Source organism: Geotrypetes seraphini, chromosome 3 (assembly GCF_902459505.1).
Source record: "Geotrypetes seraphini chromosome 3, aGeoSer1.1, whole genome shotgun sequence".
Taxonomy (NCBI): domain Eukaryota; kingdom Metazoa; phylum Chordata; class Amphibia; order Gymnophiona; family Dermophiidae; genus Geotrypetes; species Geotrypetes seraphini.
Window position 1 is genome coordinate 360,620,297 of NC_047086.1, and position 26,394 is coordinate 360,646,690.

Here is a 26,394-nt window from a genome sequence, read left to right on the forward strand (position 1 = left end):
TCAAAATTACTTCAAATCACTTGAGTGTGTCCCACAATAAGCTATTTTAAGCTGTGGTAAGTGTATGCTAGCACTTACCAAAGCTTAATATAAGGACTCCTTAGTTTTAAAAAGGGAAGCTTATGATAAAAAGAGAAACATATGTTTCTATGTTTCTATGAGATCAGGAAAAACTAAAAGCAACACTTACCCTGGTCAAAAGTTGCAAAAGGTTTAGACATTTTGGAAGCCCAGATTAAATAAATATATTCTATGTGTTAAAAAAAGTTGCGGTATATAAAAATAAAGTTATTATTATTATTATTATTATATAATGATGACATGAAACAGACAAGTAAACAAAAAGGATGTTTTTGAAAAACAGAAAGCAGACCCAAATGATGAAAATAGGGATGAGCAAAAGCTCTGGCAGGTTAGACAGAATAGTAATAAAGCAGACAATTAAAAAAAAAAAAGCTCACTGTAGAGGCAAAAAATCAGATAATACAATCTTTTCAAGTAAATTCTAACAAAAAAACACTCACTAAGAAGTCAGTAGGACTATTAGGTGACCAAGAGATAAAAAGGAGCTCAAGGAAGACAAAGGGCTCCTTTTACGAAGGCACGTTAGCGGTTTAACGCACGTAATAGCACGCGATAAACTGCTGGCTGCGCTAGCCGTTACCGCCTTCTCTTGAGCAGGTGGTAGTTTTTCGGCTAGCGCGAGGGTTAGCACATGATGAAAAGTCAAGTGCATTAAACCCACTAGCGCGCCTTCATATAAGGAGCCCAAAGTAATTGTAGAAAAAAATGAATTATTTGCCTCCATCTTTACTGAAGAGGATGTTATGCTCATACTCACACTAGAAACAATATTTGACAGTGATGATTTGGAGCAACTAAAATAAATGTATTTATTTATTCAATTTTCTATACCGTTCTCCCACGGGAGCTCAGAACAGGTTACATTAATTTATTCAGGTATTCAATCACTGATCAGTTAAAATTTAGCCAGCAGCAGTTAGTATTTTTTATGCACTCATCGCCATGGGCAGAATTTGATTTAGATACAGTATTTATATTCAAGTCTTGACTGTTTGATCCTGGCTGATATTTAGCCAGGTCTCACATGAGAAGCATAAGGGTAAGTGCCAGCCCAATCTCTCCAATCACCATCCAAGCTACCCCTTCCCCAATCCTTGAGATCCCACATAGCTGAACCTCCCAATCCTTTACCAAACAGAAAAACCTGTCCACAACTCCCAACCTACCCCTCCACACATCCCCAGAACCTCCCCCCCCCAAAAAAAAAAAACAACCTCTTCAATCTAGGGACTTACCCCAGGAAGATTTCTAGTGGTTGCTGGGATGGGACTGGAGCAGTACCCTGATTACTAGAGCCAATGGAGGAGGAGCGTAAACAGGATTGCTCCAGCCCTATCCCACTAGCCACCAAGCAGGTAAGTCTCTTGGTTGAAGAGGGGTGGACTTTGGATTGTGGGTGGACCTTCCAGTTTGGTAAAGGATTGGAGGTGTTAGCAGGGGGAGAGTTCAGGATTCAGAGAATGGCTAGGAGGGACCCAAGTACGGAGGGGAGAATCAGAAAGGACAGATGCAGGGCAGGATTAACCAACAGGCCCATCAGGCACGTGCCTAGGGCCCGAAATGATGATGGGCCCCTCCAGCATCAATCGCCAATGCAGGCCTCCCCGATCGGCATGTGGGCCCCCCCCCCCCCATTGACAGAAAGACAAGCAAGCAACGTGGGTAAGAAAGGCAATGGGAACTGTAATTGTGCAAGCAGTGCTGCTTGCCCAAAGCTTCCCTCTGACACAACTTCCTGTTTCCGCCTGGGTGGATGGTGGGGTGGGGCGGGGCAGGGGGCCCAGTGTACTTGGGTGCCTAGGGGCCCTTGACGAATTAATCCTGCCCAGGGCGGATGGACTGGAAGCTGCAGAGGGTTGATGATGAATATAATGGGATAGGGGGGAACCAAAAAGGGGGACCCATTGAATTAGCTACCAAGAAGTTATGTGAATTCTGGCCAATATTTAGTATCCTTGTATGGTCTTGTATGGTCTTATATGCCCACTTAGCTATGCGGGCATAGACACTAAGGGGTCCTTTTACTAAGGCGAGCTAGCCGTTTTAGCACACACTAAACGCTAATTAATCCATTATAATCCATGGACGCGTTAGCGTTTAGCAAGAGCTGCTATTTAGCATGCACTATAACGGCTAGCGTGCCTTAGTAAAAGGATCCGTAAATGTTAGTGGCACCCATAACAGCCAGCTCCGCCCTCGTAATGTCCCTCTGCAGCTAGGTTCTGATATGGCCAGTTAACTGGGTCGTATTGCTGAATATTCGCACTAACTGCCATTGAGTATCAGCAGATGGAGAGCCTCATTGCTTTGAATGTCAACCTGTATATAGCTAGAAGATTTAATAAAGGAAACTGATAAACTAAAGAGTAACAAATCTCCAGGACTGGATGGTGTTCACCCTACAGTTCTGAAAGCATGGACACATAAAATTGCTAACTTGTTACTAGGAACCATCATAAAACAGCCATTGTTTACCTGTAGAATTGAGAAAGGAGGAATCTTTCCTAAATTTTAAAATACATTTAAAGGCACATTATTTTCAATTGGCGTTCTTACATTGACAGGATTTGAATTCAGTACTTCAATCTACATTAATTAATTATTATTATTTTTTTTTTTTTAATTTTAGATTTTTATATTAAGTATTATGTATTAGAAATGGTTGGTTTTTCTTTTTTCTTTACTATTCAAATGGAGTATATAAAGATTTTTAATAAACATTGTTCCGGGGCCAGCACAACGATTATACAGTTGCCTAAAGCAGCATTTTTGGGGTAGCAGCAAATAACAGCTAAAGTCAAAACTAAACAATAGATACTGACAGCTACACAAACTGAAAGAACTATCAGCACATACTTTAACCTACAAGTTTATGGGCTCCTTTTATGAAGCCACGTTAGTGGTTTAACGCGCGTTAATTTGCCGGCCGCGCTAGCCGCTACCGCCTCTTGAGCAGGCGGTAGTTTTTCGGCTAGCGCAGGGGTTAGCGCGCGCTAAAAAGGTGCGTGTGATAAAGCCGCTGACGCGGCTTCGTAAAAGGAGCCCTATGTTTGTCTGCTGAAATGTATTACTGAGTATAAACCAATGAGCCCAACACTGAGTCCAGCTAGGAAGAAGCTATTCTAAAAAACAAAACTGCTGACCAGAGAGAAACAGCTTAACTGGAATGAGTCAGCATGGGTTCAGCAAAGGGAAGTCTTATTTTACCAAATTATTTGGGAGTTGGTGTTCAGAACAATTTACCTCATTAAATCATGATGATTGGACCATCTCGGCAGCACTTAACTGCAGAGCGCAGCTAAAAATCCACTGCGACTGACATGGCACTCACCTGTTAGTGCTAGAGGAGTCAGGAATTATGCAGGCACAGCGATATTCAGCGCTGGTGCCTGCATTGCTAACCATACATGTAGGACTGCGGAAAAGATAGTCTTAAGTATACCTGGTTAGCTATGTAATACAGTACTACATATTGGTTATGCAAATATAAGTTCCAGGTGACACCAAAGAGCCAGATATTCAGCATGAATAGGGCCTGACATTGATTATTTGGGTTTAAATTAGTCAGTGGCAGTCAACGTTTAAAGAAACAGGTCCCGATGCTCAAAAGCTTGCCTTGCAAGTAACACTGGTTGTAGCCAGTCTTACACGTTAGCTCAGCCTCTGATGCACAAAAGATTCTTGGGAGGGCTTTTTACCAAACACAGTAGCAGCCACTGAGAATCCTATGGAAATACATTACAAGGAGCTCATTTAGTATTAAATTCATTCTAGGGTAGGGGGGAAATAGGAGGGATGATATTAATATATGTAAAATTACTTGAAATGTATTTATGTTTAATTCATTTATTATAATATTACTTGAAATGTATTTATGTTTAATTCATTTATTATAATATTGTAATAAAAATAAACAATGGGGGAGAATAAGGGGGGGAAGAGGTTAAGGGGGTTGGAAATTGAGGGAATGTATTGAGAGATGTAATAGGTAATTTGAAAAATTTATTTTGAAGGAATGATAGATATATATTAGAAGTTAATATGGTAAATTTAAATGTAATGACTATTTTAATATATCATATCATTATATATTTATGATATTTCTTCAATAAAATGTTATAAATTAAATAAAAAGAATGACGGGGAAAAGGGTAGGGGGAAGGGGAAGGGTTCAAAGGGGGTATAGAAAGGAATTAATTAAGTATATGGAAATATTTTGGAGGAATGAAAAATATGTATGGAAATATTATTATTGTGAATTTAATTGTTATGAATATCTCTTTGTATTATATTATTGTATATTTATTTGATTCCTTCAATAAAATTTTATAAATTTAAATTGAGCAGTCGTATAATGTGCAGCAAAGAATGCCCACTGCTTGCCATGCAAACTTTTTCAACAAGTCTGAAGCTATCAGTGACATCCGCGGTAGGAGCGGTTTGCTTTAACTCAAGCAGTTTGTATATCTGATGTGCATTTGTTTATTTATTTATTTGGTATTATTAACCACCTTTGTGTATGCACGTGCCCGTTCCATTGCAAATGTAAGCAGTGTCTAGCTCACCATACAATTGTTTCCCACGTACTCACCTTTATAGGATCCCCAGGGACCCCTGAAGAAGATTTTTTGTCGAAACGCGGACCATGTTGGGTCCTGTATCCCTAGCGGACTAAGTCCTTTAAGGCTCTTATGTGGATGATTTATTTTTATGTGGATGGAATTATTTTATGTGGATGATTTCAGTGTACCTTTGGAACTTTAACTCTTTCAAATAAAGTCCATTTAGGAACATCGTCATTCCACAGAGTTTTTTTTGTTGTTTTTGTTTTCTCTGGATTTTCTTCTTTGTGGATATTTTGGGGCCAATTCCTTTTGTTTTTTGCTTGTGTCCTGTGTATAACAGCCGCATCTACAATTGACGTGTAACAAAAAAAAAAGACTTCTGAACTTGCCACAGCAAAAGAGACTTCAGCTGTGACTGGAAGTTGATGGGGGGGGAGGGACTGCCCTCGTTGTTATCTGCAATCACAGCCCTGCACTGTACTGGGCCTGTGCACAAGAGCTGTGCCTTACACAGGCATAATTCCTCCCCCTTTCAAAGTGGCGCAGTGGTAGCACTACAGCCTTAGCACCCCGTAGGCTCAAATCTCTCACTGTTCCTTGTGACCCTGGGCAAGTCACTTAATCCCCTCATTGCCCCAGGTACACTAGATAGAGTTTGAGCCCGCCGGGACAGCTGGAGAAATATGATAAAGTACTTGAATGTAAACCACTTAGGGTATAAGTGGTATATAAATGATTAAATAAATAGAGTGCATATAATTTGAATGCTATTTGTGCTGAGCATTGCCCAGAAAATGAAACTCATTCCCAACCCATTATTTTCCACCGGGTTGCCGGAGTTCTGTGCATCTGGCCCCGACTGTTGCCAACTGAATACTGACCTACAAATTTTTTTTTGAGCGTGTAATCAAGCCAAGAAGATAAAGACAAGCCAGTTGATATACTGTAAACTTTCAGAAAGCATTTGACAAAGACTCTCATTAGAGGCTCATCAGGTCCTGAAAATGGAGGACGGATTGAAACATCTGGGTTTTACTTCCATTGCTTTCAATGGAAACAAAGACCAGAAGTTTCTATCTGTTCTTCTTAATTCCATTGCTTTCAGAAGTAAAACCCGGATGTCTCAATCTGTCCCTACATCAGAAAATCAAAACATCGTAGATTAGGAAGCAATGTCCTATCATGAACTGATAACTAGTTTAAAAAAATAAATAAATAAAATAAAAAAACAGGAAACAGATTAAGACTAAATAAATGGTCAGCCTTCCGTAGGGGAAAAAAATCAATGGTGAGTACAGCAAGCATCTGTACTGGGACCTATGCTGTTTAACATATTCATAAATAATCTGGAAAAAAGGAGCAAATAATAAGATGACAAATTTGACAGCAACACCAAATTATTCAAAATGAATAAAAAAAAAAAAAAAATTAGCACAGAACTGTGAGGAACTACAAAAGGATGTTATGAAATGAGGAGACTGGTCATCTAAATGGCAGATGTAATTTAAGTAGTTACACATTGCTGGGATCTTAGGCATCACCACTGATAAAAAAAGATCTTGAAGTTAATGTAGATAAACATGTTAAAATTTTCAGCTCAGTGTGCTACTGCAGCCAGACCAAGCAAACAAATAGAATGTTAGGAATTACCGTATTTTTCACTCTATAAGACACACTTTTTCCTCAAAAAATGGGTGGAAATAAGGATGCTGCTTATGGAGAGAATACTAATGAACCCTCCTCCTCTAACTTAATTTCTCCGACTGTCCAGCGCTGTAGGGCAGGAGCTTTCAGCTTCCTGCCCTTCCATCCGGCTTTTTCCCAGCGGCAGAGTCAGAGCGGCAAGAGGGCAGGTGCAAGTTTTTCACTTCCTGCCTTGCCACTCTGTGAATGGTGGTCCAGCACTGCAGGGCAGGAGCTTTCAGCCTCCTGCCCTTCTCTCCTGCTTTCTCCCCCTGAGCGGAGCAGCAGAACGGCAAGCAGGCAGGTGCGAATTTTTCACTTCCTGTCTTGTCCCACGCTGCTCTGTGAATGGCTGCTCCAGTTCTCGTGAGAAAAAACCATGTTTGTCTCATAGATGCTGACACTGTACATCTCATCCTCCAAGTCCAAATCTTTTTTAAATGTTATTTGAGAATGTATATTCCCAACATTACTCTTCTCCCTCTGTATTTATGGTTTCGGAGAGAATGAGAGCTAAAAGGCCTTGAGCATGCGCAGATGCTCAAGGCCCAGCCCAGGCAAGAGGCGGGATCTTCCTTCACTGGCACCGGAATGTCCTGTGGGTTGTGCTGCGTGCCAGTGCCAGATGGGGTAAGGGGCTTGTTTGGATAGGCGGGGGATGCCGCTTCCAGCACAGGGGTGCGATGCCGGTTCTCAGGGGGAGGCATTCGCGGGTGGGGGGGTGCGATGCCGGTTCAAGCAGGGGGTTGTGATGCCGGTTCTCAGGGAGGGGGGCATTTGCGGGGGGAGCAATGCTGGTTCGAGCGGGGGGGGGTGCTCGCAAATCGAGTCAACGCTCGGTTTGCGAGTCACAATTTGCGAAAATGTTTTGCTTGTCTTGCAAAACACTCGCAAACCACGTTACTCACAAACCGAGGTTTGACTATACTGGTCTGGCCTTATTGTAAACCGCTCTGAACTTACTGGTTGCTGTGGTATATAAATAAAGGATTATTATTATATTATCCTGTGACTTAGAGACAGCTGGCTTAAATAACCTGCCTACTCTGATCTTCCACTACCCACTCCTGGAAATTCCGAGCATCTCCCCATAGCAGGAAACTGCAGTTTCAAAAAATTCTTCCAACCGCTTACCTCGCTAGCTCTTCCCCTCCCCCCCCCCCCATCACTAGTTTCCTGCCTACCTTTTAGGCCATCCAACCCAATGGAGAACAAAACTAATAACAGCATTGTGTGACCTCACCTTAAGTAGAAGTCCTGGCTCACCCAATCTCAAAAAGGATATAATGGAATTAGAAAAGGTTTAGATAAGACTGACAAAAATTAAAACGGGGGATAGTATTCATCCCTTATAATGAAAGGGTAAACAGGTTAAGGATCTTCTCAGATAGAAAAAGAGATGACAGAGAGGGTACCATAGAGGTTGACAAAACCATGAGTGCTGTGGAATGGTTAAACAGGATTCTCCATGAAACTAACAACCAGCATTATTGAAAAAAAAAAAAAAAAAAAAAAAACCTCTATTTTTTCATGAAGCTTATAATTAAGCTGCAGAATCTGCTGCAAGAGGATATGATCAAGATGACTGTAGTGGTATTCAAAAGAGGTTTGGTCAAATTACTAGAGTTAAAATCTGTTTATTAAAGAAAGTATTAACCAAGTAGACTTAGAAAGTCATCACTTATCCCTAGAAATGAACTACTGTACAAGCAATAGATCTACTTTTTACAATCAGCTGGGTACTTGTGACCCAGACTACATGAGCTGGGTTCAAGGACCTTGATTTGATTCAGCATGGTTTGCCTGTCATAGATCAAAATATCACAACATGGCAAGAATCCAGCTTTTTCCCACATAGCAACTAGCATTCCTTTTAGCTATACTGTATATTAGTTTTATCATTTTACTCCATTGTTACCTGCCTGTTCTTTTCCCACCCTGGCCAGCCAGGTCCCTTACAACACTGGGAAAAATAAAATCTAGGCAACAGGACATTATCCTACTACACATACATTGTACACCTGACCTAACACAAAATCCATTTGAAGGCTCAGAGCTGTAAGCACAGGGACTCACCGACAGTGAACTGCGCAGGGCCAAACCAGAGCCACAGTTGGAACCACAAAAGCAAGGGCGAAAGTCTGAGGTGCTGCTGCTCTTTCAGAAACGGATCTCCACTCCTTGCTTTCATTCCATGACACATCTTTCAGCAGCAAAAGGCATGCGTTCGCCACAATCTGAAACGGGAGGAAAAGGCAGATTTTAACATTTGCCCTACTCTCTCCTTTGTGTCTCAGGAGAACCCCCATCAGTGACAAACCTAACGTAAGATGCTATTTAATGCTTCTTGAATGCAAAAATATGAAGACGGAGCAGCCTCACTTTTGAGCAGAAATTGAAAACCGCTTCTCACGAGGCGTTCGCGGCACTTTATTCATAGGCCTGCTGCAAAAATATGTAATTCATGCTACATTCAAACGCTCTGATCTTGCTGTTCCATTACTTACAGCATCAGCTTGTCACTCTGGGTTGTGCTTGTTACAAGCAGAGGACTCGGTCAGGAAACGCAAGACTAATATTCTTCATTCCTTCCCACCCTCTTTTAATTTTCAGTGCCAGCACCTTCGCTGCTGACTTACCTGTAGATTTCATGCATGGACACCGGCTGTTAATCCCCTCTCGGTCCAATAACGACCCGTCCGCGCACGACCTCTGCTGCGCGAGACAGCCCCCAGCCTGCCGAGGGGGAACAGCAGACAGCGCGCGCCCCCCCCCCCGCTCGCGCGCGCCATCACCTACCTGTCCATGACCAGCACTGCGCGCGAGACGCCGGGCAGATTGGCGCCGAGCGCGCGCGCGCCGCTGCAGTTCCCGGAGCGAATGGGAAGCTTGCGCGTTTGCACCTGTCTGCCCGCGAGCTCGGGTGTTTTTTTCCTGGTCCTCGAGTAGCAACGAAGAGAGGTTTTCAACCGCTAAATTTCAGGACCGAGCTCCAGTTGGGAAGGGCGAGGGGCAGCTCACCTTCTTTAAGAAAAAAAAAAAAAAGATTCTCCCTTTGTGTTTACGCCATAGAAGGAGTTGCACTGAAGAGAGTGATCGTGAAGGGCTGGGGGGGGGGGTATACACAGTATAGCTACCCCCTTGGGAACCATGCATTTTTTGTTCTGGTAATGGTACCGCGGAAAGGCTGGGAGGACGTTGAGGGGGGTGAAGAAGGAAGTGGAGGTACACTTGGGGCGGGCTGGTTGCTGAGGAGTGGATTATTTGTTTGTCTGATTATGTTTTTTTACCAATTTTATGTATGTAAACCGTTTAGTTTTAAACGGTATAGAAAATTTTAAAAATAAATAAATAAATGTTGAGATAAGCGCATTAGGCTGTGAAATCTGAGAGATTGGGATCGTCCCCAGCATACCCTGACATAGAGGTGAGGTTTATTCCTTAGTACAGGTATGCCCGAACTGAATCCGCAGGATGAAAGGGACATAAAACAGGAGAGTAGAGAATATAGAGGAAAGGGATAGAGATAGAGAGAGAGAGATGACAGGTAAAATGTGGGGGTAGGAAGAGGACAGAGCTGAGTCATGTGGGATAGATGGGAGGGAAAGAAGGGCAGAGAGACTAGGCTAGTCAAAAAAAAAAAGAGCCAGAAAACTACTACCGGTACTACTGCACTATTACCTTATCATTTCTATAGTACTGCACATTACATTAACCATGAAGAAGATAATCCCTGATCAACAGAGTTTATAATCTAATCAGACTGACAAACAGGACAATTTGGGTAAGGAACTACAGAGGGAGTGACAAAATAGATGTGGATATTTTTCAAGTTTGTTTGAGTTACCAGTTAAAAGCAGCATTGAAAAAGTGGGCTTTTAGCCTGGATATAAACACTGCCAGAGAGAGAGCTCTTAACATACCGACTCAGGCAGTCTGTTCCAGGCATATGGGGGCAGCAAGAAAAGGGTATGGAGTGCTGCCCGATTCAAGGAAAAATATTTTGATTCGATTCAGCCTATTGAATTGATTTTTCGATTAGATTTTCCTGCCCAATTGGGTGTTTTTTTCCAAACATCCTAGTAGGTTTATTTTATAGCTTCTTCACTCCCTTTGCCCTCTCCTACCCACACTGGTCCTGTGGTGTAAACAAAATAAACAAACAAAAAATACTTTTCCTCTCTGTTAAATCCTAGCTCACATTTGTGGTCTAATTAACACCAGCTCTGGAAGGATGCACCTTTCAAATCTGACATATTGTAATCACAAAACAGAAAATAAAATTATTTTTCCTACCTTTTGTTGTCTGGTCATTTTTCAAATCATTTTGGTCTGGTTGTCTTCTAATCAGGCTCTCCTTTCTTCTTTTTCTGTGCTAACCATCCATCTTCCATCTCTGTCCTACCCTTCTGTTTCCCTTTCTTCCCCCGGTGGTCTGGCATCTTTCCTTTTGTTCATATCCATTCCCCTGCAGCTGCAGCAATGGACCCCACCATCCACAGATCCACCATCTCTCCTTTTCTCAACTACCTTTTCATCCAGCATCTCTCTTCTGTGTCCCTGTCCCTATTCTCTCCAGTACTGTCCCGGTTCCTATGCCCAGTATCTTATCTTTCCCCAAATCCAGCTTCTTTCTCTCTTCCTTACCTCCTATATCCCCTTCCCCAGGTACAGGCTTTCTCCTACTATCTCTCCTGCACCCTGCCCACCTACTTTGGAGCAGTATCTGTCTTTCTTGTACCCTTCCCCTTGTGGTCTTGCATTTCTCTCTCCATTAGTCCAGCACCTCTCCTCTGCTTTCCTCCCCCTCTTTTTGGTTTGGTCTCTCCCTTCACTTCACCCTAGGTCTGGCATCTCTCCTCCCTTCCTCCTCCTCCCTCTGCACAGGCCTGCCTCCTGCCGTGAAGGCACTCTTCCTCCTCCAACCTGCCACGAAGGCCTCCCCCCGCAAAGGCCTGCCCCCCGCCGTGAAGACACCCTTCCTCCTTCTCCCCGCCGCGAAGGCCTGTTCCCCCTACCATGAAGGCACTCTTCCTCCTCCTCCCCACCACAAAGGCCTGCTTCCCCCGCAAGCCTGCATGTTCCCCCCAGCTTCTCTACACTTACTTTTTCTGTAAACCGCTTAGAACCTAACGGATGTAGCGGTATATAAGAAATAAATTACATTACATTACATTACATTACTTTAAGCAGCTAATACAGCAGCCTGCAGGATCGCTGATGCTATAGCGATCCCTGCAGCTGCCCATCGTCCTCAGCGGCACATTCTCTCTGCCGCAATCCTGCCCCTGACATCAGAGCAGGGCAGGACTGTAGCAGAGAGAACGTGCCGCTGTTTGGGCTCCTTGGCTCAGCTGGGATTAATAGCCGGCTGTGTGTTCCTCCCCCCTTCGTGACGTGGTTTTCCGGGAGTTGAGGCTCGATCCAACTGGCAGCCTGAAGACCAGGTTCATCCAGTGAATCTGTGAGTCAGAATTCTTCTATACTATACTATTAATTATTTCTATAGCTCTACCAGATGTACGCAGCACTGTACAGAGACACAAAGAAGACAGTCCATGCTCAAAAGAGCTTACAATCTAAACAAACAGGATGTCATAGATACAGTTAGGAGAACGGTTAATCTGCTGGCTAGGTTGGTGGAGAGTAGGGTTATAGATTGAAGGCTATATCAAAAGATGGGTTTTCAGTCTGCTTTTAAACAAGGGAAGAGAAGGGGCTTGGTGGACAAACTCAGGTAATTTATTCCAGGCATAGGGGGCAGCTAGATGACAGGAACAAAGTCTAGAATTGGCAGTGGAGGAGACGGGTACAGCTAAGAGCATCTTATCTGAGCAACAGAGTTCTCTAAGAGGTATATAAGAAGAGAGGAAAGATTGAGGGGCAGCAGAATGAACACAATTGTAGGTCAGCAATAGGAACTTCAACTGTATGCGAAGGTGGATAGAGAGCCAGTGAAGTGATTTAAGGAGAGGGGTGACATGAGTGTAGTGAGGTTGGTAGAAGATGAGTCGTGCAGCAGAGTTTTGCACAGATTGCAGAGGGGAGAGGCGGCACTGCAGGAGACCAGCTAGAAGTAGATTGCAGTAATCTAAGTGTGAGGTTACAAGAGTGTGGACAAGGGTTCAGGTAGTATGCTCAGACAGGAAGGGCCAAATTTTGGTGATGTTGTAGAGATAGACAGGTCTTAGCAGTTTCTTGGATGTGTGTAGAAAATGAGAGGTCGGAATCGAAGATAACTCCAAGGTTGCAAGCAGAGGTTAACTCTCCATTTGTTCCAGCTGAATTCCTTTGCTGAAGCAGGCAGGCACCACATGGCACAGTGAACGAGGCTATTATAGCCTATGGGAAAAATCAGGAGGGGGGTCTTCAAAAGTTTAATTTTGAGGTGTCTGCACCCAGATCCTAGGTCCACCTCCTCCAAAACCTATTTCCCTTCATTTTTGTCTTTCAGGGATGTTTCAACGAGACATTTTTGTACGATTTTGCTGCTGGTGGCTATCTTGCATTTTAAACAATCTTTATTTCTAAAGACTCCATCTGTCCCAGAACCCCTCGATTTTGTTTAAAATCAACAGAGATGGACTCCTCAGGACGCCTTACCCCTATATCATGCCAGCTTTGCGCTGAATGGTCAGCTGAGAAGCATCCATGTCCCACGCACGAGGGAGAGAGCCTTGGGCTCAGCCTCCTCTGAGTGCTCCAGGGCTGGGGATCTTCAGGAGGCACATTCCCAGGGGAAGAGGCCCTTTCCAGAGACCTCCAAAAGTGCATTAGCTAAGTGCAGACACTTGGGAGCTGCAGAGCCCAGAAGGACCAGCAGGGGGTCACTGGAAGTCTTCAGAGGGGTTCTTGTGGGTGGCTAAGGCTATGGCCAAGCTTTACCCAATGGCTCCAGATTTCCAGCAACTGTTTGTTTAGCCTAAGGTGAATTCTCTGGTGGCGCAGGTCACCATATGCACATCCCTACCTAGTGAAGGAGGATGTTAAAGAATCCTCAGGACCATAAAGTGGACTTGCTCCTCAAGAGACAATTTGAAGCCTTGGCCCTAGGGATTAAGGTGACAGCGGTGACTTCCTTTGTGGCACATGCTTGCTACACCCAATTGTCTCAGGCCCAGAGGACAATGAGGACCCCCAAATGCTCCTATCTGGGGTGAATTATATAATGGACACTTTGATATCATCAGTTATGAGGTAGGTGTTGGCCTATGTGATCTCTACTCGACAGATTCTCTGGATCAGACCATGGACGGGATTCTGCCTCTAAAAACACGCTGAGGAGGCTCGCCTTTCAGGGGCAGATGATATTTGGCAAAGGACTGGATGACCTGATGGCAAGTGTTGCGGACCGTCATCCCAAGGCCTTACCAGACAGCAGACTCCGGATGGCTCGGGGTCAGGGACAGGGGAGTTTCAAGGCTCTTGAAGATTCCGTTCTTATGAGGCAGGCCAAGCAACGCAGAGGTCCTTTCAGGGATCACGTCAGAGGTCCAGCGGAGGCAGGACACAGCAAGCCTCAGGCTCTTGATTCTTCCCAGCTTCTAAGAAATCACAATGATGCCAGGATAGGGACCAAGCCCCCCAGATAGGGGACAGGCTGTTGACCTTTTGGTTGGTCTGGGCTTAGATTGGCGCAGACCATTGGGTCCTAGAAGTTGTTCACAATGGTTACAAAATTGAATTATCTGCCCTCTCCCCCATCGAGACTGCTTTGTAGATTCTCCAGCTGACCAGAGAGAGCCCTTAGAGTCCATGCAAAGTCTTCTGGATTTTTGTGTGCCATAGAGCTAGTCTTGGACAAAGAATCGGACTCGGGCAGATACTCCATATACTTCATGGTACCAAAGAAAGACTTAGAGGACTGGAGGCCAATTCTGGACCTCAAATTGGTCAGTGCAGCCCGGAAAGTGCTACACTTCTGCATAGAGATCATTCAGTCACTCATAGTGGCAGTGGCATTGGGAATTTCTTGCTTCTCTCGATTTGACGGTGGCTTATCTCCACAATCCCATTTTCCCAGCCCACAAGAAGTATTTGTGGTTTCATGTGCTGCTGCAGCACTCCCCTTCAGCCTAGCAACAGTTCCTCGCACCTTTACCATGGTGGTGGTAGTGGCAGCACACCTCCACAAGGCTGGGAAACAAGTGCACCCATATTTGGATGATTGGCTCATTAGAGCTCCATCCAAGGAGAAAGGTGAACTGGCGGTTTCAAGAGTAGTGCAACTCTTCCAGGATTTGGGATGGATTGTCAAATTCAAGAAGAGTCAGCTAAAGTTAACCCAGTGCCTGAAGTATATGGGAGTTTTAACAAAGCCTTGGGCCAGCTTTTTCTTCAAGAACCACACAGACTGAAGACCCAGAAGCAGATTATGGACCTTACAGAGTCTAGCTGACAGTGTGGCATTATCTGCAGGTCCTGGGGTCGATGGCAGCAGCCATAGAGATAGTCACCGGAAGCAAGATCAGCCTACGGTAATGGCTGCAGACAGTTTTCCTTTCAAGGGCCATGCCTCTGCATTTCCTTCTAGGTAATACTGATGACTGATGCCAGCCTTTATGTTTGGGGGGGGGGGTCATTGCAATGGACACCCAGTTCAGGGTTATTGGTCACTGGCTCAGCAAAAGTGGTCCATAAATCGCCTAGAACTTGGAGCCATTCAGCTAGTGCTGCAGGCCCTGGAGAAGTCTCTGAAAGGCAAGGCAGACAGAGTCTTCTTAGACAATGCAACAGTGGTGGCCTACGTCAACAGAATAAAAGGCACCAGAAGCACCTAGAAACTCAACTCCTCTTTTGGTGGGCAGAAGCTTATTTGCAGACTCACTGCTGCGGATGTAGCGGGAGTGGAAAATGTGCAGACCGACATTCTCAGACTGCGTTCAACATCATTGTTCAGCAGTGGAGGCGTCCACAGATGGATCTGATGGCCTCTGCTGTAAATGCAAAGATGATTCACTTTTAAAACCGAAGATAAGAGCCTAGAAGTGAGGGGTTGGATGCGTTAGAACAGAATAGCCTTACTGGGTCAGACCAATGGTCCATCAAGCCCAGTAGCCCGTTCTCACAGTGGCCAATTCAGTACCTGGCCCAAACCCAAGGTGTACCAATATTCCATACTACCGATACAGGGCAAGCAATGGCTTCCCTCTTGTCTTTCTCAATAACAGACTATGGACTTTTCCTCCAGGAATTTGTCCAAACCTAGTCAAACTGTGGCCAGAAAAAATGCTTTTATACAGATTTCCCCCATGGCTCTTGCTCGGTCAAGTCATTCGCCTCAGCCAATCAGGACCTTAGGCCCACCCTGTGCATCACACGATGCACCGGGGCATGGCCTAAGGCCTCAGACTGTCGTGGGAGGCATTGGAGTAGGAGGGATTGAGCACCCCTCCTGCTCTATTAAAGGTACGGTGAGGGGGGTGGCATCAGGGAGTTGGCATCCCTCCTGCCATTACCTTAGTTTTTGGGTGGGACCGATTGCAGGAGGGAGTGGGAACCCTCCTGCCATAATTATTTTCAACGCAGCTGCGGGGCAAATTTTGGGGGGGGTTCGGGGAGGGAGGGGGATTAGGGGTACTTGTTGGGAGGGGGGTTAGTAGTTGTAGATATGGCAGGAGGGTGTGGGAACTAATGCTGCCCGATTCAGAAAAAAAAATTTTGATTCGATTCAGCCTATTGGTTTTTCGATTCGATTCTCCTGCCCAATTGAATGGTGGTGTTTTGTTTTGTTTTTTTCAAACATCCTGGTGGGTTTATTTTATAACCTCTTCACCCCCTTTGCCTTCGCTTAACCACACTGGCTCTGTGGTGTAAAGAAAATAAACAAACAAAAAAGACTTTTCCTCTTTCTGTTAAATCCTAGCTCACGTTTGCAGTCTAACACCAGCTCTGTGAGGATACACATTTCAAATCTGACATATTGTAATTGCAAAACAGAAAATAAAATTAGTTTTTCTACCTTTTGTTGTCTGGTCATTATTCAAATCTTATTGATCCCAAGCTCTGGTTGTCTTCTGATAACTTGCTTGCCAGGGTCTCCTTCTTTCTTCATGCTAACCATCCATCTGCCATATCTGTCCTCCCGTTCCGTTTCCCTTCCCTCCCCAGGAAGTCTGGCATCTTTCCTTTTTTTCGTCTCCCTCCACAGATCCACCTTTTCTTATCTACCCTTTCATCCAGTATCTCTCCCTCCTTCCCCACCACTCCCGGGTCCACCATCTCTCCCTTTCTTTTCCCAACTACCCTCCTATCCAGTATCTCTATCCCCCCTCCACACTATCCCTTGTGTCCAACTTCTCTCACTTTCTGTTCCTTCCCTCCCTAAATCCCATTATCCATCATCTCTCTCCCTCTCCTCTATTTTCAGACCCATTATTTCTTCCCCCCCCAAAGTCCGGAATATGCACATCACTTTGAACCCCCCCCTTCCCTCCCTCCCTCCGTGTACTTCTACACCAGGTCCCCCCTCCCCTGAAGGTCTGTCCCCCTGAAGGCCTGCACCTCCCCTGAAGGCCTGTTTCCCCCTTGAAGGCTTGTCCCCCCCCTTAAAGGCCTGTCTCCCCCTTAAAGGTTTGCATCCCACCCCTGAAGGCCTGACCCCCCTTGAAACCAACATCCCCCCAAAGGCCTGCCTGTCTGTCCCCCCCCTTAAAGGCCTGCCTCCCATCCCTGAAGGCCTGCCTGCCTGTCCCCTGTGAAGGCTTGTCCCACCTACCACCCCAAAGGACTGCTCACCCCCCCCCCCCCCCGGAAGGCCTGCGTGTTCCCCCTGGCCTCCCACTGGTGTCCGGCTTTCCCCCTGGCCACCCCGCACCGTTTACCGTTGACGAGCAGCCTGCAGACAAGATTGCGGTGCTAGCGAACTTTGCACTGCTTTGGAGCTGTTTCCTCTGCCGCGGTCTAGCCCCTCCTCTGACCTCAATGGTAAACGGTGCGGGGAGGCTGGGGGGAAAGCAGGAGGCCAGGGGGTGGAAACGGACACCAGGGGGGGGAACTGGATGCCAGGGGGGAAGCCGATAGCAGCACTTCCCGACTGACCCTCCCCCCTCGCCCTCTAAAGCAAGTGCGGCAGCAGCCAGCTAGCAAAAGCAGCATTGCCGCTCCTGCTTTAGGGGGCAAGGGGGGTCAGCCGAATCAGGAAGCAGATTTTTTTTTGTTTTGAATCGATTCGAATTGATTCGATTCACCAGAAGTGAATCGGTGAAACGATTTGAATCGTGAATCGGGCAGCACTAATGGGAACCCCCCTGTCATAATTTTAAAGAGCCCGAGTAAGGTACGGGGAGGGGTGTGCCAGGCCGATGGCGGTTTCGCAATGGCAGGAGGGAGTTGGTATCCCTCCTGCCATATTTGTGGAGACCGGGTGGGCAGTGTCGGGCCCGATGGCAGCGGCAGCAGTGGATTTAAAACCACGGGCTTGCTGTTATAAAAAGCATTGCAAGCCTGTGATTTAAGAGGGCAGGAGAGTCAGCCAGGATAGAAGCGACTGGTCTTTAGCAGTTGCTTCTTTTCTGATCGGCAAGCCCAATCAGTGTTAGCTGAAGTTTAGTGATAGCTAAAGTTTAGTGAATCGCTGCCCTCCCAAATTTGCATGCCATTTCCCTCATTTGCATGCACAAATCGGTAGGGGATCGATAAACACTTTAGTGAATCGGGCCGGAGGGAAATCTGCTCAGTACACTATCTGTTTGCTTTGTGAATCTAGCCCTTAGTTAGGAGTCACTACCCAGAAAAAGGATCTAGGTGTCATTATTGAGGACATATTAACACCCTCAGCTCAATGTTTGGCGGCAGCTAAGAAAGCAAATAGAATGTTAGGAATTATCAGGAAAGGAATGGAAAACAAAGATGAAAATGTTATAATTCCAAGTTTTATTTAAAATTTGATAAAACACTTATATTTCTAAGTGATTTACATTAAAAAGTTATGGTAAGAACACAGAAACCATACTAAAAGACAAGACAGTCATAGGAAAAAGGAAAGAACTACAAATGTGATAGGAAAGTAACATAAAATGGGTAAAAACATAAGGAAGGGTTAAGTGGTAGCTTACAACCAGCTGGTAGCTTATAATCAGTGGTAGTTTACAACCAGCTATCCAGCTGGTTGTAACTATGGTTATATTAATTTAAATATCTGAAGTTTATCTCTGAGTTTAACTCTCAAAAGCCCTTATATCTCCCATCTGGCAATTCCCCAGAAGAACATGCAGAGACTACAACTGGTGCAGAATGCGGCAGTCAGGTTGATTTTCGGGTTGAAGAAGTCCGATCACATAACCCCTTCCTACCGACTCCTGCACTGGTTACTGACAGAGGCACATGCAAAGTTTAAGCTGGGATGTTTTTGCTTTAAGGTGCTATCTGGTTTAGCCCCTAAATATATAACTGACCTCGTCTCCTTCTCAACCAATAAGAGAAGTTCACATCTGAAGTTCGTCTCCCCACCGGTTAGAGGATGTAAATTTAAAAGACACCATCAACATCTTCTCTCTTATCAAGCAGTATTATGGGGCAAAGACCTGGAAAGATTACTTATGCATGCAAATAACTATGAGGAATTTAGGAAACACCTAAAAACATATCTGTTCTTGAAGTACCTAGGTAACTGATTTGCACAATCTCTCCCACAACAACTGATCTCATAAACTGTTAGTTGCCAATCTCCAACTATGTAAGTTCTACTCAATTTGTAGCATTTTTTCTTTAATCATTGTAAATCGCATAGAACTTCACGGTCCTGCGGTATATAAACTGTTATTATTATTATTATATCGTTCTATGGTATGGCTGCACCTCGAATACTGTGTGCAATTCTGATCGCCATATCTCAAAAAATATATAGATTTAGAAAAAGTACAGAGAAGGGCAATGAAAATGATCAAAGGGATGGGACAACTTCCCTATGATGAAAGGATAAAGCAGCTAGGGCTCTTCAGCTTGGAGAAGAGACAGCTCAGGGGTGATATGATAGAGGTCTATAAAATACTGTGGAGTGGAAAGTTTAGATGTGAATTGTTTACTCTTTCAAAAAATACTAGAACTAGGAGGCATGCAATGAAGCTACTAAGTAGTAGATTTAAAACAAAACTGGAGAAAATATTTCTTCACACAAAGTATATTTAAACTCTGGAATTTGTTGCTGGAGAATATGGTGAAATCAGCTTAACAGGGTTTAAAAAAGGTTTGGTTAAAGGGATGTCCATAGGCCATTATTGAGATGGCTTGGGGAAATCCACTGCTTATTCTTAGGATAAGTAGCATAAAATCTGTTTTACTACTTGGGACCTGGGTTGGCCACTGTTGGAAACAGGATACTGGGCTTGATGGACCTTCAGTCTGTCCCAGTATGGCAATTCTTATGTCCCAGGCTCTGGTTTCTGTTTCCCTCTATCTTCTCTTAATTCACTCACCAGGTTCTCCTGCCCATTTGACAATTCTTCTTTCTCCATGCTTGCTATTCATCTTCCATCTATGTGTACTATCATCCCTCATATTCAGGATGTACCTTCAGAGTTTCTCCCCTGCATCCATCTCCCTACATTCATCATTACCACTGTGTCTCTATCCCCTCCCCCTGTGTTCAGCATTATTCCTCTGTGTCCCCATGTCCACAAGTTCAGCATCTCCCTACTGTGTTCATATTCTCCCCCATGTCCATATATCATCCACCATGCAGCATCTTTCCTTTGTGTCCCTATCCCTATGCTCCCCTCCATGCCCCTCATCTCCCCTCTGTTTTTGTATATCTCCATTTTTGTACTGAGGGGGCTCAGAGAGACTCTGGTGGGTCCTATTAAAGTCTTAACCCCCTCCTTTAACTAAGGCACGCTAGCCGATTTAGTGCATGCTAAATCGACTAGCACACCTTAGTAAAAGAGGGTGTTAATGCAGGAATTTACTGCACAGTAGATACAAATATAACGTGGCAACCACTGGGAGCATTCCCTGCATTTGCGTTTACAGGTCCCATGTTAAAAGTTCCATTACATTAAATTAGTATATATGGATTGCTAATATGCCCCAGAAGGAGTTCAATGTGATTTACAATTTAGAAGACCCAGGCTATATCCAGGAATTACATTATTTCATAAGGGTTCATGACATAGATAATTTGGTTTGTGTTTGTAAAGGCATATGCTTATGGTACATGGTATGGCGAGATTAGCTATCTCTAGTGTTGTAGCCTTGATATCACAGATTCTGATATGGGTGTCATTTTTCCAGTTTGTGGGGTACTGGGTAAGTAGAGAGCTTGAGCATTTATCAACGTAGGAGAGGTGATTTATGTGTTGCTTGGTTTTTGGTGGTCATAACCTGTTATTGTTGTTTGTTTCAACTCGACATATTCTTGATACTCTTCAATCTGGTTTTCACCAACACTCCACAGAGATTGCCCTCACTAAGGTCTGCAGTGACTTGTTCATGACCAGATCTAGGGGCCTTTTACTCTATCCTTATCCTTCTTAACCTGTCTGCTGCCTTTGATACTGTAAATCACAACTTACTCCTTCATATGCTGTCCTCGTTTAGATTCCGTGATTCTGTCCTCTCCTTTCCCAATGCACCTTTAGTGTATGTATTGGTGGGTCCTCTTCTGCTGCTACCCCGCTTGCGGTTGGTGTACCCCAGGGTTCTGTCTTAGGACCTCTTCTCTCTCTACACCTCTTCCCTCAGTAACCTGATCTCCTCCCATGGCTTCCAGAATCGTCTTTATGCTGATGACTCCCAGCTCTACCTCTCTACACCTGAAATTTCACCAATAGTCCAAGCAAAGTCTCTGCTTATTTGGCTGACAATGCTGCATGGATGTCCTGCCATCATCTGAAACTAAATATGTCCAAGACTGAGCTGCTCCTCTTTCCTTCTAAACCCTTTGCTCTTCGATTCTGACCTCTCATTTTCTACATATATCCAACATGCTGCTAAGACCTGTCACTTATATCTCTTCAATATCACCAAATTTTGGTGATGTTGTGCTCAGGGTAGTGTGCTCAGTTTACATAATTTAAAAATACACCTTGCTTTGAAGGGAAGCCAGTGTAGTTTGAGGTACAGGAGTGTCAATTCATATTTAGTTGCTGAGAAAATTAGTCTTGCTGCTACATTTTGCATGGTTTACATTTTTCCCCCCCTTAGCACAGAGTATTCTGGATTTTGCACAGAAGAACATAGCAAGTCCTATTTAGGAGGTTGTTAGTGGTTCCATGTTAACTGCATGTTAGCAGCATGCTAACCACAAAATTCTTTCCATGCCCATTCTCCACCCATGACACATCCCTTACACTAAACGCACTTAAAGTCCCTTTTACAAACCTGTGATAGGGATTCTCCCATGGCAAATGCACCAAAGCCTATAGGAATTGAATAATCTTTGGTGCATTTATCATGGTAGGAATCCTTTGTAAAAGGGGCCCTTAATGCACTGTTTACTGCATGCTATCTACAAAAATACTGCAAAGTCCCTTAACGTGGTTCTGCACTAGCAGTTATCACATGGTAAACCACATATTAAGTGCTTAATGCAGTTTAGTAAAAGGTCCCCATAATGTTATTAAATGTTAACAAATATGAATAAGAACCAACTTAAAATTATGTTTATTGTGGTTCTGTGGCCAGGTCAGGTTTATATTCAATAAATGTTTTATGAATCTTCATAGCTTCATAGTGTTGTAATATCAATTTGTTTGGTCTCTACAAAGGGTGGCAAAAAGGATGCCATTTCTGAAAAACAAAAACAACTTGTGATGCACTGTATAGTATTTACAAAGAAATGCCTAGGGGACACTACTTGCAAGTGGAAGAAAGTTTTGTGGTCTGATGGGACTATAATGGTAACTCTAGCACTCAATATCAAATACTGTGGAGCCTACCCAACTCCATACATCCTCCCACCCTTTCTGCATTCCCATTCAAAATACAGGAGCCATTGGCTGAACATAAGAGTTGCCATTCTGGGACAGACCAAAGTTCATCAAGCCCAATATCTTATTTCCAACAGTGGCCAAACTAGGTCCCGAGTACCTGGCAAGATCCCAAGGAGTAAAAGGTTGACAAACACTCTGCTGGCTGCAGCTTTACTATCTGTAACAAATTAATAACCAATCCAATCCTTAGTTTTATATACCGGGTCTTTCCCCAAAGGGGACGCAATCGGTTTACAAATTAACACAAAGGGGTAGGAGAAAACAATAATTAAACAGTATAACTATTACAATCCATTATTCTTCAGTTAAGGATTTCTTTAAAATGTCTTTAAAGTTTTTCTAAAACATATCAAAGAAGAAAGGGTGCATAGACTATAATTCCTAACTTGGGTACTTGCCTATCACATTCAAGTGACAATAATCTCTACAGTGCCTATAACATCCAACAGCGAAGAGGGAGGGAAAATAGTACCCAGAAAAGTAACAAGTGCTACTTTCACACAATACATATTCTTGTGTTCCTTTCTCCTACCTTTCCTGATTTCCTCCACTCAGACTGCTTCTTTAAACACCTTTCTCCTTACGTCTAGCCACCTCTTCATTTACCCACCCATGCCTTTATTTTGTCCCATTCCCTCCCCTGTAATTCCTACTAAGAGCCAAGGACAGGTATTTTATAAATTGGTGATTGGGGGGGAGGGGAGGTCCTAGGCCATCAGGGATGTTTGTGTTGATTGGGAGTCAGAGTTTGGGAGGGTTCAGGGGTCTCTCATACTCATTGGACCATCAGGAGTGTGTGCTAAAAAGGGTTAAGTGGGGTGACAATCCACACTTAACATCAGATAATCTTTATTTTGGAGCTGCAGCTTTACTCTATTCCAGAGCTGGCATAAAGATTCAGTGGAATGTGGGTGTAGGTGTAGCCTATAGATAGAGCAGCAGCTTGAGAACCAGGTGAGCCTAGTTCAAACCCCACTGTAGCAGGGAGGGAAGTGTAGTAATAGCCTAATGGCCAGTGCAGCCTGGAGAACTGGGTTCAATTCCCATTGCAGTTCCTGCAAACCTTAGATTATGAATCCCCACCGATAAAGTACCTGCATATAATGTATACAGTGCTGCATGCAGTCTAGAAGCACTATGGAAATGATTAGTAGTAGCAGGGACAGGGGAATATACCTACTGTATGTGAATGTAATCTGCTTAAGAGTCATTAAAAGGGCTCTTTGGAAGAAAAAACACCCACACACCCTAATTTAGTCTGGGTTCTTGAATCAGGGTAAGAAAAATGATTTGGGCTTTTATCCATGCCTAGCTAGTTTTACTTCTGCTTTTTCTATGTCAAAAAGAAAATAATAATATAGCATTGATAATCGGGCTCAAAAGTCTTAGAATACCACCTGGCCATAGAGACTTTAGGACCTGGTTGCTCTCGCCAGACTACTGACAAGTGACAACCATTGTGCAGGAAGTCGTCTATCCCACTGTGAGGTAGCACCGGCGTCACAAAGGCCTCCCTGACACTAGGGGGCACAGGAGCCGGGGCAGCCACCAAAAAGGGGAAAAAAAAGTCAAAGCGAGGAGAGACGGAGCAAAGAAAAGAAAGCGCGCGTGCGCGAGAACCCCCTCCCGGGGATCTTTGAGCCCAGCGTCGGCCGTGGTTACCAGGCAACGCGACCCTGGGGCAGGCCTCGCGCCGACCTTATCAGGGAGGCGCCTGCGTGCGCCCCGCGGGAACGGGAGAACGGCTGGTGCAGCGGCGCGAGTCGGCGGGAGCCCCGGTGGCCCCCCTGAGAAGCTGCGGCGATGGGCGGCGAAACGGCGGAAGTGGGGCGCGCCCCGCCCCTGCTGCACTTGGACCTGCACAACTTCGAGGAGCAGGCCAGCCGCTACGTGCTGACCAGCCCCCGCTCGCTGGAGGCGTGCGCGCGCCTGGGAGTGCTGCCCATGCAGCTCCTGCGCAAGCCCCTGCGCCAGTTCCTGTGCGAACACCCGGCCGCCTCGCAGCTGGGCGCCATGCGGCTGTACGAGGAGGCCGAGCGGCGGCGCCGGAGGACCCTGCGCCGCTGCCAGCGGGAGAGGCAGAAGCTGCTGCTGCTGGAGGAGGAAGCGGCGGCGCCCCCCACCACGCCGGTGCCCGAAGAGAGCGCCAGCAGCACGCTCACCGCCGAGGACCAGGACTACAAGACGGAGATCGAGAGAAGCGAGGAATGGCTGAGGGGCCCGGGCAGCTTCACGCACTGGGACGAAGTTCCGGACAGAGGCGACGGCAAGAGCTTGGAGGAGCCCCCGGGAGGTGGCGGCGGGCGGCGGCTGCAGCAGACAGCGGAGACTGCGGCAAGGAAGAGCTGGAGCTCGGGAGACGTGAACCTTCGCGGCTCGGCGAACGCCCACATGAGAGCGTTGCAGCTGGCCCGGGACATCGAGAGAGAGGCGCGGGTGTCGCTGCCCGCCAAGGACTGCAAAATCGCCACCCTTATGCTGGTCCGGCACCAGGAGGAGCAGGAGAGGCAGGAGCGGGGGCTGCGGGCGGCCTGGGTGGACCTGAAGGACAGGTCCGCGGAGAGAGGCGGCGGCAGCAGCAGCAGCAGGAGAACGGGACAGCCGCCAGAGAAGAGCAAAGTGCACGTCCTGAGGGAAAAGCGCTACAAGGAGCACCAGCTGCAAGAAAAGGAAAACGCCGACAAGCCCAGTCAGCCGCCAAAGACGATAGGGCAGGCTCTGCGAGCCAAGTTGCTGAAGGAGCTGGAAGAGAGGCGAAGGATCGACCTAGACAGTGAGTACGACAGGATTCGGCACCTGCACCTGAAGCAGCACGTGGACCAACAGCTGAGAGTGGAGGAGAAGACGAGACGGTCGGTCCTGGAGAAAAAATTGCAAAGGAGCAAGGGAGCCTACGAGCTCCTGATTGAAGAGAAGACTAAGGAGCTGAAGGAGAGGGTGGCTAGAGAATCCGAGCTCCTGGCCAAAGCCAAAATGCGGGCGGGGGCGCAAGAGCAGCAGCAGAAGAAACGCAAGGAGCAGCTGCTTCAGAAGACGAACCAGAAAATTCAGTATGCCAGGGAGTCTGTTGTCAAACACAGCCTGGAAAAAGCAGAGAAGGTCAAGGAAGTCAACACTCAGAAAGAACGAGCCCATAGTCTCCTAAAGCAAAGAATGCATAAAGAGGAAGAATGCCACAGACGGGAAATTGAGCAATTCATCAGAAGGAAGGACAAAAGAAGTGATCAGATCCTGAAGGAGAAGGAAGCCAGCCAGGAGGAATCGAGAAAAATAGCCAGGGCCTCATTCCAGATGAGAGAGAGGGTGAGAGAGCAGATTAACAGTAGGCCCTTCAACCAGATGGTACTGGAAGCCCAGCTTAATGCCAGTCTGATCAAACAGTTATGAGCTGCAACACCCACTTAAGAAATACCTATAAAGAAAAAATAAAGGCTTTTTAATAAATTATTATTTAAGAGCTCAGCTGCTAGGACTGTAGAGGTTTTCATATAAATTGTTTTCTCCATATTATTGAAAAATATTTATGGATATAACTATACATATTTTTATTTGATAGACACTTTTATACTACAGTTTTAAGTTTATTTATTTATTTATTTATTTAGATTTCTATCCTGCTCTCCCAGAAGCTCACGGGTTACAAATTGACATTCACAATCAATTTAAGTTAGTGGCCTAAAAGAGCATAGTTATAAGCCGACTGGTTTTATGAGCTGAATAACCTTTTTCAAACTGAAAACAAAAATTACAGTTCTAAAGGAATATATGGACTTTGCCAAACTTGACCAAACAAGGATATATATAAAGGCTGAAGGCCAGCCTTTTCTTCACCTAAGCTTGTGGAATGTATGGTATCCTGCATAAAATGGAAGGGGTAAATGTATTTTTGGAAACAGTAAACTAGGAGGCACATAATAAAGCTACCAAGTAGCAAATTTTTAAAAAATTGGAGAAAATATTTATTTACGTAGGGCTCCTTTTACAAAGCCACAGTAGATGTTTCTACTGTGGGGCAGCGAGGTAAATGCTTCGATGCTCAGGAATTCTATGAACTTAGGAGCATTTACCTCACTGGTGCATGGTAGAAACCTCTATGGCAGCTTTGTAAAAGCCAACATAAAGCCTTTTTACAA

General features: G+C 45.1%; 2 protein-coding genes across 7 annotated transcripts in view; one reads left to right on the forward strand and one right to left on the reverse strand.

The window, feature by feature from the left end:
- SUSD4 (sushi domain containing 4) overlaps positions 1-23,682 on the reverse strand; it is a 162,881-nt gene extending 139,199 nt beyond the window's left edge. For 2 of the 6 annotated variants that reach the window (XM_033937398.1, XM_033937403.1), the window contains exons 1-2: positions 8,972-9,122; positions 8,409-8,569 (exon numbers count right to left, since the gene is read on the reverse strand). In XM_033937398.1, the coding sequence (XP_033793289.1) occupies positions 8,409-8,535 (127 nt within the window). In that variant the 5' untranslated portion in view covers positions 8,536-8,569; positions 8,972-9,122. The other 4 variants (XM_033937402.1, XM_033937399.1, XM_033937401.1 and 1 more) reach the window with 4 other exon arrangements.
- Positions 23,683-23,768: 86 nt separating this feature from the next.
- Positions 23,769-25,726, forward strand: CCDC185 (coiled-coil domain containing 185). The gene has a single exon (XM_033937397.1). It carries the CDS (start codon positions 24,065-24,067, stop codon positions 25,646-25,648), a length of 1,584 nt encoding a protein of 527 aa, XP_033793288.1. The 5' UTR covers positions 23,769-24,064; the 3' UTR covers positions 25,649-25,726.
- Positions 25,727-26,394: the final 668 nt, after the last annotated feature.

Coding starts and splice junctions, on each gene's coding strand:
- CCDC185 (XM_033937397.1), top strand. CDS start 24,065: ATGGGCGGCGAAACGGCGGAAGTGGGGCGCGCCCCGCCCCTGCTGCAC.